At 40.9% G+C, this 14689-nt stretch overlaps 1 protein-coding gene across 1 annotated transcript in view; it reads left to right on the forward strand.

The window, feature by feature from the left end:
* Nucleotides 1-14689, forward strand: part of LOC137101758 (potassium voltage-gated channel subfamily H member 5-like) — a 116308-nt gene that overhangs the window by 59925 nt on the left and 41694 nt on the right. Inside the window, exon 9 of the mRNA XM_067480548.1 lies at nucleotides 13251-13450. Within this exon, the coding sequence (XP_067336649.1) occupies nucleotides 13251-13450 (200 nt within the window). The remainder of the gene's footprint in view (nucleotides 1-13250; nucleotides 13451-14689) is intronic.

Genomic DNA, 14689 nt, shown 5'->3' on the forward strand with positions numbered 1-14689 from the left:
TCCACTGAAACACAGAAAAACATTGGGTTTGGTTTTTGAGTGTGTTGTTAAGCATTTAGCATTTTTATTCATGCTGTTGCTGTGTGAAAGCTGTACATTTGGATGCTTATAATGACTTGATGCAGAATGCGCTGCTGAATCCCAAGACTGAACACGCCAAAACAAACTAACGAGGCCCGTCACTTATAATTCCTCCTCCAAACGTGGCAGAGAAACGCAGCCTGCGATTGCCCAAATGTGTTTGTGCTCACGTGTTCATCGGTCGCTAATAAATCCATCAAAGCATCAATGCAGAAAAATTTGAATGAAAGAGGCCAAGCAGGATCTAAACAATGGAGTACATCCAATGAACGGAATTATGTGCGGTTTGTAAGCCGCAGTAGGACAGGGACACTTGCTCAAGGACACTTCGACATGTTGACAGAAGAAAAATGGGAATAAATTAGCAATTTAGCGCTGCACTTCCACAAAGATGATATTCAAAACGCATATTGAGACTGATATTGGAAAACGCTGCAGCAGAGGCAGGAAAATCCTGACTTTTAGTCCCCAGTGTCCTTCAAACTTTGACAGCAAAAATAACAAAATGATCCTACACTTCTGATAACGTAACTCCGTAGTTTTTGTCAGATTTTTGCCCTTTTTTTTTTTTTTTTAAAGAGCTTCATTCTGCCACATGGTGTCATTTTTCTTTTTTTTTTTTATACAAATTTGGGGTCAGCAATAAATACTCAAGTAATGTTGCTTGAGTAATTCTTATAAGCTTGATGAAGCTCTACAGAATATACTGCAGAACCCAATGGGTCAACTACTGACTGCAGGAAGGCGACTGACAAGTGAGTAGCAGAGCAGCAGACAGTTGCATGTATCGCTGAGGAAAGGTGTATTAAGGCATTTAACTCTTAACTGAGCAAGACCTGTGTCACGTGGAAACGTGATTTTTGATGACACATTCCCGTTGATCCTTTTGTTTCCCTAAAAACTATTTCCTGGAAAGATTGACACGAGCACTAATGAAGTCACAGTGCTGCTCACACACCACGACATGTTTATCCGTGCACGTAGTCAACATGAACTTGCACCCACTGGCCACAGATCACACTCGACCGCTATTCTTTAACTCGTCAAAACCCTTTGGTTCCCAGACTTGGGATAAGATGGCAGCTTTCAGGTTGATGGATGGGTTGGAGCAGTCTGTTGTCTGCTCGGCCTCTTCAGGCGGTGTGAGCGTTGTCAGGAAAGTTTATTTTCCAGGCATTTAACGGCACAGCAAACGAACACCACAGTCCTCTTTCACCATGCCCTATCTTGCTTAACTTGTTGACATGGCAACCGCAGAAAGAGCAAGAGCACACGCTGTGAGAGTATATTGCTGCTGTCGAGTGTAAATGCTGCCGCGGGGGTGGGGTCAGGGGTTGTATTGTGTCCCTTTAAAGGAGCTTGTAAGTTCTAACTTCTTATGAAACGCCCTCATAAATGTGTGGATTAAGATGAAACTCCAAAATAAGGCTGATTTTCAGATACGTTTGCAATATGGAAACTCATTTTGCCCAGACAGGTGCCAAATGAAAAGAATAACTTAAAAAAAGAAAGTGGATATTCAACAAAGAAGCTTTCAAATGCAGATGTGTGTTATTTCATAACATGGCGCAATTAATTTTCTGCTTGGGGAAAAATTCATGCTTCCGTGACATGTAACAATGCTGAGATGGTCCAGTTTAGTTTGATTTTCAATCAATATTGTTAAGGAAAAAGTAAAATGGGAAATCTTACGTTTTGACAGCTGGTCTGACAAAACAAGACACTTGAAGAAGTAATTAGAGCTTAAGAAAATGTTTTTTTCACTATTTTCAGACATTTTTCACACTGAATAATAAATCAGTGATATAAAAAAGTACATAATTATTGAAATAACTGCCTGAGTCTAAATCGACATCCAAAAAGCAGTTTGAAGAAAGGAGCTCAACATAAACTAAAGCCACCAGCATCTTACACGTTTACTCAAAGCCATAATGTGAAAAATTGAGCATCAATATTAGAGTTGATATTGGGGCAGAATCAAATTAAAGTCCCAAATAATATTGAATAAATTGAGCCCACTTTGCCCAGTAGATCGTCTTGGATGTAAAAAAAAAAAATTATATATATATATAACATTTGAAACGTTGGAATACTTTCATGGTGACCAGCGTCTTATTCCTTGTTGTGAGATAAACTGCTGAAATTCTTTATTGTTGTAGCACAATATGCCCATTGTGTGGACCAGTCTTGTGCTGTGGTGATATCTGCCAGCACAGTGGCCTCACATAGTCTCAGTGTAGGACGGACAACTTACAGATGACTTATCAAAAAGTACTTTCAATGTTGCGGCTTAAAGCTTGTTCTGCCAGGAGACAACATTGTGGTTAAATTTTAAGCGTCATTTTGTTCCTGACATGTTTATCCTCAAACGTATTAGTGGAGATGTGTGGGACAGAAATCATCTTTGAGACGTAAGGGAGATACAACGGAGACGGCCCTTTTGAAAGTTTTTGACTTCTTTGGAGAAGAAAATTGCATATAGGTGTACCTAATAATTTGAAAAAGTAAAATACTGTGTGTCTTTAAGGGACGTCAGGGGTGAAAAGGTTTACTTCTGACTCAGAATGACTCCTCGCCCACCTATTTTTTGTTGATGGGGGGGGTTTTTTGAAGTGGCAGACCTTTATCAGAAACACACTAAAATGAGGCTGAAATGGGAATCACACTTTTTGTCTTCAAGCAGAAGAGCAGCGGTGTCCTCTGGGATGTGCTATAGTCTTTGCAGTCACAGATCTCAACCCAGCTAAAAACTACGTGGGGTTTCAGATTGTTGAGCCAAGGTGTTAGACAGCGCTTCACCTTCCTATGCTGTATATTTTTATATTTACTGTACATTTCTCAGGGTTATATATATCAGTGAGAAATGGATGGTGGCAAATGCTCTGCACTTACCGAGTGTTTAGACTGTGGCTTATTGTGAAGGAAATAACTTCAGGAGCATTAAGGTTCAGAAACTATAACAAGGAGCAACAACCAGCTGTTGGTCCTGACTATAATTTCTTTCTACAATCTGTACGGTATTTATGGTTGTTTGTGTGTCTGAGTTGCGGCTCTGTTTTATGTATATTTGCAGTTTATTACGCAGTATCTATGTCAGTATCTTTGCTTAAGGTTGTTTGGTACAGTGGGTGTGTGTGTGACACATTTATTGGCGTGTGTTGGAAAGTGTTGAGAGCCAGCTTGCTGTTAGTGCTGCGTTTGAACGAAATACTCCAAAAATTACCAGCAATGAATTTCACTACATTACACTAGAGCTCAACCATAAATAATTAATGTCAGTTTTATCTGTTTTACGTGTGCTGTGTGAATCACCCGGGGGTTTGGGTTTTTCAGTGATTCACACCCCATTTCCATAATCATCACCAGTTGTAATCATCCTTGTGGCAAATCTCTTGCCAGCTTATTCATTTATGAACCCAATTTCCCAATCTTTCCCAGAGTGAAACGCATCGAAAGGAGGCAATCGCTTCCTTATTTCTATTATAATTTTTACATTTTATGCTCTTGCAAATTATGCTGGAGCCAAAACTGTGGCTCCCTCAGTCAGACAGGTAGCACAGGGATGATTGAATCAAGCAGGTGCCAGGCATGATAGATCGGTCCTCCTCAGGTATAATTGCTGACGGTGGGGAAAACAGGGCCAAGCTGTGATTACCACAAGTCCCAGAGCATGTGAGCTGTCATCTGTACCTGTTTCACCTGCTGATCCCAGTCAGCACAGTTAAAAAAAACACACTTTTTGGAGCAGAGAGGTGGAATAGTGCCCTCAGATGGTAAATCCCTTGACACGTACTCTCAACCAGTCAGTGTGACCTCGGATCCTCCCTGAGCTGCAAACCTGACTGGCCGAGCCAAAGTCAGATGAAACCAGGAGCTGGAAGGTCAATCAATGTCTGCTGCAGGTGTCATCTGATGCTAATGCACTGCACAGGGCAGACTGGGGTTCACTGCTCCACCATGAAGGACTGATCGAGGAAAAGTACACACATTGTTTACCTAAGAAGAAGTACAAATGTGTGTGTGTGTGTGTGTGTGTGTATATATATATATATATATATATATATATATATATATATATATATATATATATATATATATATATATATATATATAAAATACTGATTCCTCTTGTTTAATCAAGTAAAAGTGAAACTGATTGGGGGGGGGCAGGCTTTAACTAGCCCCCTTGGCCACCCTCTTGAACTGCCCTTGGCTTTTTGCGTGCAGATACTCCCGAGGCTGTATAAGTAAAGGTAGCTAAACTAGGCTTTTTACACATTAGATTGACAGGAAGCTAAGCTGATGGCGCACAGCTGGCCTGTCCAGGGGACATGTTGTACATGACGGGGAGTATTTCTGTAGGTGTAAAACAGCTGTGCAGTGATACAACAACTCAGGATCCTGTGTTAATAATGTAAGAAGTAGAAAGTACAGATTTCTGTCCTAAACTTAAGGTATTAAGAAGAAAATGTTTTTAGAAAAATACTCAAGTAAAGTACAGATGTCAGTAAAAAACCAAACCTTTGTACATGTCTGTACTTGTTACTTCCCACCTTTGTCGGAAACATGCGAGCGGGTAACTTGTGCCGAGTTAAAAGGTAGATTCTGCCGTTTGTTTGAGCTTCTGTGGCTGAGATGAGTGTGGGATTGGATCAAAGATCTCGGCGACAAAACATCAGTGGCTACACACCAGCGTAGAGATGAAAATACAAGAACAAAGTTACTTCCTCCACACTGTCAGCCCTGAAACTCACATTGGAAACATTTATGCAAATCCTATGGCCCATGATCTGCATCAGCCACTACAGTATTATGTTGACATTAACATTATTAAATGTGTGCATATTTCCCTATAATGGGAAATAATTTGGAAGTAAATGTGAAATTTTATGTTGTATGAGAGAGAAGTCATCAAGAAAAAGTACGTGACTTGGGGGATAATTGGCTTCCCATCATAAGTAACGTCCAATAGTAATTAGCATCTTTATTTGTCTGTTCGTTGTTGGTGCTCTAAGAAAAACCCTGGTTTATTACCACTTGGATTGTCGCAGCTCTGGCAATCAGTTCAATCACTTATGATAAGCCTGTAAGCATTTGTGTTTCATTAGACCCATTTTATTGTCAGAAATGTTAGTTTTGCTTGTTTTGTTTCCCGAAATGAAAATACAATGTGTGAGAGTCAAAGGATGCAAAGATGTTTCGAATCATTTTAATCCTAATTACCTGTTTTATAGTGCTGACTGTTTTGCATATTGTTTCTGCGATAAGTCGGGGTCTTTCACCGTATAGGCCTCACCTCACCTCACCTCACCTCACCTCACCTCATCTTACGCCATATAGAATTTATTTCCTCTGCAGGCTTAGATCCTGGAGCCACTCATTCAGTGTCTTGTTGTTTTGCAGCAGCCTGTCTGCTCAAATCTATATTGGTTCAAATGTCACAGGCTGACCATATTTGGATATTTAGTTTTTTCTTTTCAAGAAGCTCACAACAAAATGATGCGGAGACTTGTGAACAATGTCTTCACAGTGTCCTTAACAGTGGCAGATCCAGTGGGGGTGACCAGGGGTGGACATTGCCACCCTTGGCTATAGTCTGGCCCTCGGTTAAAATGCAAGAGACCAAAGAATTATGTTGTACGTCAGTCTGCATTGGACTGAGCTGAATCCAGAGGATACGGCTTGTTATTTATGATCAGTATGGATTTTGGGGTTTTTCTCTGGTTAACTACGCACATTTTAGAATGAAGTTTTCATGCCTGTAGGGTATGAAACATTATGTCCGAGGAAAAAGACAGAACAGTTAGCTTGCTAGCATTAGTCATCAGGTGTTTGAAGTAAAACTCTTTCTCTACATTGCAAAGTTATATAATTAATAATACTTTAAAAGTAATAATACTTTTCAGCGTTACCGTAGCTGCAGGGGACGATACAGGACCATTAGAGTTCAGTGAGAAACAATGTTATTGCAAACTGTGTGACCTGGTCCTGCCATTGTTCCACTTTGGTCCTCATTTCATTTGTCCACAACTGGACCCTGTGACCCAGCACACTGTACGCTGCCATATGACCGGATCTCTTTTCCCCACATATTGGCTTCTGTTCCCCGGCCAACATCAGCTCTGAGGTTAAGCCGTCCCCAGCTCTCGTCCCGCCTCATAAACACAACACATACCCTTGTTTACCTGGCGCTTGTGCTTTGATGTGAGTGCTCCTCCATGGCTTCATTACAGCTGCCAAGGCCTGGGCCCTGGTCCACCGGGAGCCCCACCGGGCCCCTGATGGCCTTGTTACCTTCAGCAGTGAGACCTTGGTGTCGGCTTATTTGTGCTGTGTTTTAAATCAGTCCCATTAGTGAAAGCTCACTTCTCTTGTCATCTCGACTTTAAAACATCCTTCAATAAGCATATGTACATAGTGAGTTTATTGGTGCTTATTACTGGTATTTAGGATAGCTGCTTATTCTGGGGGATTCAAAGTCAGCGAAACAGTGGAATCATTGTTAATCCCTTCTTTTGTTTAGCTCTGTGCCAATTATCAACCTCTCATTATTCCTGCTTCGTGTGCAGACGGTTGAGTTTGTCTCCCCACCTTCAGCAAAGGCCATTTGTTTTCATTCATTGTTAGCATATAAAAACCTGGAAAAAATGCCACATAGTAACATAATTTCAATAGCTTAGATCAATATTTTTGTTTTCATTCCCTCTAAGAAGAGTTTCAATATCAGCTCTGTGGAAACTAGGAAAGTTATTAGCTCCCTGGAGAAATTTGCTTTATTGGCAACATTTGACCGAGCAAATTGCCTGAGGACGACCTGATTGAAAGAAAGGTTACACAGGATCTTTAATTCCACTCTGCAGATATGTTTTTGTTTATTGGCATTGATCTTTGTATCTAGCGTCTGACTGTATTTTTGCTACTGTGTTTTTTTTTTTTTTTTCAAAACACTGCTTCATACTTTTGCCTTGTTTCCTTTGCCTCAACCGGTGCAGAAAAGGTCCCTTAGTAACACTGTGCTTTAACCACTGACAACAAACAGAAATGTCATGTTTTTTACGTTTGCATGAAAGATGTATTGTGTGGCGGGAGACGTGCACGAAAAAAGAAAAGTGTTTTGATGATGGAAACAAGGTCCTACGCACTTGCCTGAAGCAGAGAGCAGGAATATTTCATTTGCAGACTTCCAGTGGAGACTCTTCTGCAGCATTTGCTTCCAAATGTGGATGAGCAGAGCTGATTACGAAGCAGAAATAGCCGGAGCATCACTGAGAGTATTGAAGTGATATTATTATATATATATAATATTGAAGTAAAGTAACAATGATATAGTACATGTCAGGAATATACATGTAATTTCACTAAAATGTGGACAGTCTGCTCACATAGAAATTGTTCTTTAAGCATCACAACATTGAATAACATTCTTCCTCTTTAATGCTTAGTAAATACTGTATTTCTGCAGAATGGGGAACTTTAATATTTGTTGTGATATGCATTAAGAAATGTATCCTGTTTGGAGTCAGTCATCAATACATTTTTCACCTCAGTGTTGTTTTTTTGTTTCGACCCCCAACTTATTGTTTTAAGCACGATTTACTAATATGATGAAAGGATGGAGTACAGATAAGTACGGAGGTTTTGAATGATTGTTTTGTTTGCGTGATCTGGCAACAATGGCTCCAAGTGTTTGTGATTCAGCAGGTTTTACCCAGGGATATCTCACCACACCACTCTTCTGTTGTGAGCTTTAATGATAGACAAAGGAAGAATGTGATCACTCTGCTTTTCCTCTTCCTACATGAACTAACTCAGCATCATGTATGTGAAATATTCCCGCACTGTTGAGACGTGTAACAAGGATTCCTTTCCCTGGTAACAGCCCAAGATTTTGAACACCTGTCCCCATCTCCTGCCGCCTCAGCCGCTCACCACGAAACCCATTATTGTCTTTGCATGGCAATAAGTAGTCTATCAAGCCGACCTAATGAGAAAATGGTGGGAAAAGAACCTTATTTACAGAATAAGAGTTACAATTACAGAAATGATTGTTTGATGAGAGGCAGGACTGTGACTAATGCCAGGATGCCTCTGCAGATTTTTCCGTCAATATTTATTTGGAGACAATCAGCCACAATGTTTTCTTTAACCAGAGAGCTCTTGATGCACAATTACTGCTTGTCGAAACAGATTTATACAGTAGCTTTTCTTTCTTCGTTTTTTTTTTTTTTTTTTTTTTTTTTGAAGAGGGGGGGGGGGGGGGGGGGGTTGGACTCTGATGTGGCTGACTGGCTCTCTCTGTGTCTGGCTGGTGGACCGCAGTGTCCTGTCAGTGTGTATTGTGTTATGATGCGGCCTGGATGCCAACTTGGCCCGCTTAGCAGCAAATGGACTGGGCCCGGTGGTGACTCCTCTACAAACATGCGGCTGCTTTGTTTTGAGCTTGTGTCAGTGTTTCAGGTGCGTTCAGTTGGCCAGGAAATTATTTTTCTGGCTGAACCTGTTGGATTGGGCCTAGATCGTCTGTAATGTTTTAATAATTTGTCCAGTTAGTGAGAAAAGCAAAAACGATAAAATACCATTTCTTTCATCAACAACAAATTGAATGCACAATTCAGTTAGTATAAATCAGAAGTGACAAAATGTTTTTTGTAAATTAATGGAAATTACCAGTGCAAAGGTTTGCACCCCCCCTGATAAATTCAAATTTTACTTTACGTAATTCCTGAGTTGCACTATGTCAATGCGCATTCAACATTATGTTGATTTTAAAAAATGTATTGTTGTACTATTTTTATTTATTTTGTTTTTTTTTTTTTATACTAAGGCAATGTTGTCCTTTGCACCCAACTGTAGGTTGGTTAGAATTATAAAATTACCTACAATTATCTGGTTCCTTTTGCAATAAATTCTAGTCTGGTCATTGTGTGTAATAATAAAAGCATTATAATAAGAATATACAGGTTTTCTTTACCATCGTCATTGAAAAGCACATTATTGAAGTCATGAGTGTCACAAGACAAATTTTGTACTGAAGTTGGATGATGATGTGTGAGTGTGTGCACGAGTGTGTGTGTGTGTTTGGGCTTGTGTAAAAGCTGTCATTCTACACTAGTCCAATCTGTATCAGACTGTCTCTACATTGAGCCAAGAACGGTGTGAAATGCTCCACTTTCATGTTGCTTCAGCATTGACCCTTCACTTTAAATTGCCAAAAGACGAGAAAATGGAGGATTCATCCTTAGCCTCGTGTAGTATTTCCAGTTAGACTTTGCATATTGTTTATTGCATGCAGACTGCAAGAAATTGTCACAGGAACAAGCAAATCAAACAGCTTTGTCCGTACAGATGATGACGACCGACGGCTTGTGAGAGCAAAACGCTGAGGTACCGCGACCACCTGCTTAGGTACCAGAGTTTCTAACATCCATTTTCTACAAAAGGCAAGGAAATGCTCTCCATGATGAGCCTATTCTGTAGGAGGTGATGGGGATAGAAAGCCCAGTTCACATCTTAAGGTTCCCGAAAGATGTCCTTTTAAAAAAAGACATTAAATTAATACAATCAGTCCCAGAGAAGAGAGACTGCATATGCAGTGAGGATATTTATTAACCAACAACACGTGAGGATGTACTGAACAGAACCCATAACTTCCAGCTGAGCGTTGGATGTAATTGGGGCCGATTTGCCAGCTAGCAGTCGCACTGTCTCCGGCTCTGCTGTTTGTCACAAATCTTTAAGTCCAACTCATTCACTGTGACAAATCAACCTAAACTTCTTGAGCACGTCATCCAAAACCCAGTTTTGGCAGGAAGGTGGGCGGCCTCTGAGAGTCTGAGGGGGAAAAAAGTGCCTTGTTTGACCGCTTCACCTGCTTATTGACAATATTATGTGCTCCTATGCCGTTTGATTTTGGTACCGAAAATAATTTCTCATACTTTTACAAAAAGAGTCTCCAAGACCTTTGGTTTGTCACCCACCCACATAAGGTCTGGTCCACCTTCTGCAACCTACTGCAACATGTACATGCAAGTGGCCATTTCTGGTAAATTACTTTGTGATCTAAACACATTATTTCTACTTTAATTTGAGATCATGGCATCCACACTGATAATGCTGTGCAGTCTTGTGTTTTAACATCAAACCAGCCTTAAACATTTAAACAGCACATGGTTGCAAGTACAAAAATCCCTTTCACAGTCGGCCTATATGACTGTACAGGTGATAACATGAGGTACTGTGTCTAATTGATCTAACTGACATGTCCGAACACAACAGTAGGTCTCTGCCAACTCTGTATGTTAACTCAGCTGGTAACGAAGGGCTGCACGAAGGATCATGTTCACATTTTTATAGGACTTTTTTTTTTTTATTATTATTATTTTTTTTTTATCTTCAGGCATCTAAATAAAGCGCTTCCAAACTGAGATGACGCAAAACTCTGCTACACAAAAAAAAAAAAAAAAACAGAAATAGGGAAGAAGAAGTCAAATAAATAAATTATAGTACAGATGGTTTTTCTGCTGTGCAGTTAGAAATTAGCTGGACATGTTCACAGTTGTGTTTTATGTGATGCACTTGTGACTCAGTCTACAGTACAAAACAGTTATTGTGGTTTTTATTGTCACCTCGTTTTAGCAGTAGCACGTGTAAGAGCTGGGCTCGGTTACATGCAGCCGCTGTCGCAGAACAGACGTCACAGACCTGCCCACACTGTTCGACGTACAGGTGATCTCTGAGATGCACACTGAGGCTGCGGCTGTTAGCCCCTCAGCGACTAAAAGCTGGTGCCATCCCAAACCAGATCACTGCTTTGCTGGGGGGCCAAAATAGACCAGACCACTGCATCCAAGTGATGGCTTCTATATATTTATACAGTCGCTTTGGAAACGGACATCTGAAAAGCTTCTCTTCAGTTGATCAGAGCGTCTCGTTGACAGTTTCTGGTCTTTCCTCCTCCAGGCTGCACCGTCAACTAATAAACACGAGAAAATAAAGCGCTTCATCTGCTCCCCATCCGGACCATTGTCATATCTCTGTGGCCACCAGAGGGGAAGCCAGAGATGGCTTTAAATAAATGGAGCCATAGGGGACAGAGCAGAGTTTCCAACTGCATCGTGATGACAGCTATAAACTGTAGCCTCACATCTCTGGAAAACAGAAATGTGTTTCTTACAGGCTGATGACGAATGGTGTCGATACTATTAGATATCCATAAGCACCTCCACAGCATCACCTGGTTCTGCAGTCTGTCATATTTCTAAGAAATCAGATAATTCCGTGTTGTATGGACAACTCGTACCCACAAATGCTGTATTTTTAAGTGGCTCGTGTTTCGTCTTCAGAAAATCATGCACCTGTTGCTGATGTGCAGTTGTGGTTGTGGGATGGGCATCAGTTTCTATTGGGTTAATTTATCCATTCGAAGTCAGAGAGGACTGCTTTTGTTCTAGTTCGCAAGCCACAAATTGGAGGGACCAGTACCCAAACCTTGCCAGACTGATCTGAACGGAAATCATGACGACACAGTTTGGGTGTGTACTACACCTGCAAATTCAAAAGCCCTTGAGAAGTGCGTTGCTGAAGAAACTCAGCATGTAGTTTTAATATTAACGCTGCTGAATTTCCCACGAGGAAGCCTTGGTACTTATTAAGAATGTAAATCACCCAGTTTTCTATGAAAAGTCATCCAACCCTGTCTAATAACAAGAGATCTGGACCTTAAAATTAGCATTGTTTACCTGACAATGGCAGTAAACTGTTTGTCTAACAACGCACGAAGCATTAAGTTGTTGGAGCTACAATAGCAACTTTCATTTTCTGCATTTGTTCTTGAAAGACAACAAATATTATTTACCAGACCACAAGGGAATCTTGAAAGTAAAGTATTACTGCATTATATTGGCAACTGCTGTACAAACTCCTAATTGTAGTCTGTCTTCTTTGGAGCTCTCTGTTGTCTCAGGCTTCTACAGCTGCAAAATTCGGCTAATTAGCTTCCTATATAATGTGGCTGACCCCTGGAAAAAGTCTAGTTTGTAGTAAAAGGAAAAAAAAAATGTGTTTCAGCTCACTGCTGAAACATCCGGGGTGAAGGTCAGGCTTTTGTGGTTGTTTGCACTGAGGTGACACTGGCCACCGCTGAGTTGTCCAATTAAGAGTCTTGTGTTTGGTGGAGGTGAGAGTGGTGTCTTTGAGATCTCGGCTTCTGTGAAATCCACACGGTGACTGTGCTTTTCTGTCCTAGTTTGCTTTGCTTTGCTTCTCTTTCTTTTGAAGCCATCCACTCCTTTGCCACTGTTCTTCATATGCACACACACGGTTTATCTCACAAACACACTCTCAGCTGTTGTCCGTCCAGCATTTCCTTTTGTACTCACTTTCCCTGTTCTTTCACTCCTCCTTGTCCCTCACATCCCTCACACCATTTCCAATTCCTCAGCCTAAGAGTCTTTAAACTTGTTATTTCTTTCCTCCTTTCTTTTGTCATTTAACTGGGAGGGGAGGGGGGGTTGAGTGAGTTCTCCATGGAAACAGAGCACTAGCAGCAGGGTAGAGACGAGGCTGATGGCTCAGCTCAGTGGCCACGACACATGATGGCGTTAACTCTGAGAGCAGGGGGAAACAGTCCTGCTCCCTCTCTAGCACCTCCTCAGCATTAAAAACCATCACTGTGCCTGTTTCATTTCTAAAAAAGTCAGTATGTTCCTCCTTTCTCACTTCTGTACCTTTGCCAACATTGTCCACACTGCCAAAACGAACTTGCAGCGAGTGCAACATTTTGAAAAGCTTTGAATTTTAAGCAACGAATGGTGCAAACTCATACCGAGTAGAATAAAAAAGAAAAGTACAATTCTCTGCAGTTTGTTGCGTCAAGCCTTCTTGCTGTGGTCTTGTTATAGTTATTGTTATAGTGTTGTTAGGTGGCTGCTAATGTGCTAGTTTTGCTTTCTTGGTGGATTATAGTTTGTGGCTCCCTGGGGGACTGCTTGGGTGTTTCCAAGTGATTGTAATGGTCTTTGGAGAGGTTGAAAGGGTTTGGACAGGCAAATTGTTAGCGGCAACCTAAAGGCTGTTTGTTAGAAAGCCAGTGAAAATGAATGAAAGTCTCTTATTTGTTCATGTGGATGTAATGTAGTGCAGTGAAACTCTGTCTTCTGTCTTCTGTCTAGCACTGCTCTATGCCACCATCTTCGGAAACGTGACCACCATCTTCCAGCAGATGTACGCTAACACCAACCGCTACCACGAGATGCTCAACAACGTCAGAGACTTTCTGAAGCTCTACCAGGTTCCCAAGGGCCTGAGCGAGCGGGTGATGGACTACATCGTCTCCACCTGGTCCATGTCCAAAGGCATAGACACAGAAAAGGTGAGAATGTCTAAACAGGGTCACACTGAGGGAATCTTCATCTTTAAAAACATTTTGTATGACAACTACTACAGTAATTATTCGGGCTGGGATTGAAAACTCACATTCACTCGAGGACGTCAAAGTTTCAGCAGGCAAACAGTTTTAGCTGTCGTAGTTTCATATATAACCGTGCAAAAACATTAAATTTGTTAAAACCCATTTAACCAACCGAGTCACAAGAAGACAAAGAGATGCTCTAAACAAAGCCTCATCATAAAACGTGAAGAATCACAGGGATCCACATACAAACAGATAACACAAATGTAACAAAATCAGAAGCTGCTCATGAGTCACATACTGTCACAACCTAATTACTCAAACGTCGAACTTTTTACCCTCTGCTTTTAGAATATTATACTAATTTCTAATATTTATGGGGCGGCAGTGGCTCAGTAGGTAGATAGTCACCCATTCACTGCAGCAGGGTCAGTGGTTCGAAAAAGTTAGATATTCGACTTTTGGGTGAAATTTCAGAATTCACCGAAAATCCACTCCAACCTTTACAGGTGAACTTAATTTGACTTTCTCTAAACATGTCCAACCGTTCCGTACTTATTGCATAACATGCTGTACTCTAACAGGGCGATTAACCGCGATTAACCATGGATCATGTCTGATCCATGAATCGACCACTAAACGCTCTGGTTCAATGAGGAATTGTATTTAAACAGTCCTCTCTTTTCATGCTGTTCACATTTTGACCTCGTGAGAAAAGATGACACCTAACAAATGACAAGTTGTTGAGACAGACATTTTTTTTTGTCGTGGTACATCCACCAACGTTGTTAGCTTTTGATTCAGTAAATTGTTTGAGATAAAGAAATTACCATTGCATGCTTTTACTTAAATTCCCTACTTTCATGATGTAATATCACTTTAGCAACTTTTTACATTTTCCATAGTTTTTATAACTCTTTGTGAGCAGTGTATATATAAACGTGTCCCTGGATGAGTCACTAAACCCCCCAAGCTGTCCTGAAAGCCCAGCTGCTGAGGCTGAGGTTGCACTCGCCAGTCAGTGCGTTTCGAGTTCCGTTTCCCAGCCCACCAAATTGGGGAGGGTTAGATGAAGTAAGTATTATGTGTGGGTGATACGGTGGGTCTGAGCTCTGTCTTCAACCTCACGTTTCAGCTATGGGTCTGTTGTTCAGTTGGGTTGTCCACAAACCACATGTTTGGATAAAAAGGTGAAACGAT

The sequence above is a fragment of the Channa argus genome, chromosome 16 (genome assembly GCF_033026475.1).
Source record: "Channa argus isolate prfri chromosome 16, Channa argus male v1.0, whole genome shotgun sequence".
NCBI lineage: Eukaryota > Metazoa > Chordata > Actinopteri > Anabantiformes > Channidae > Channa > Channa argus.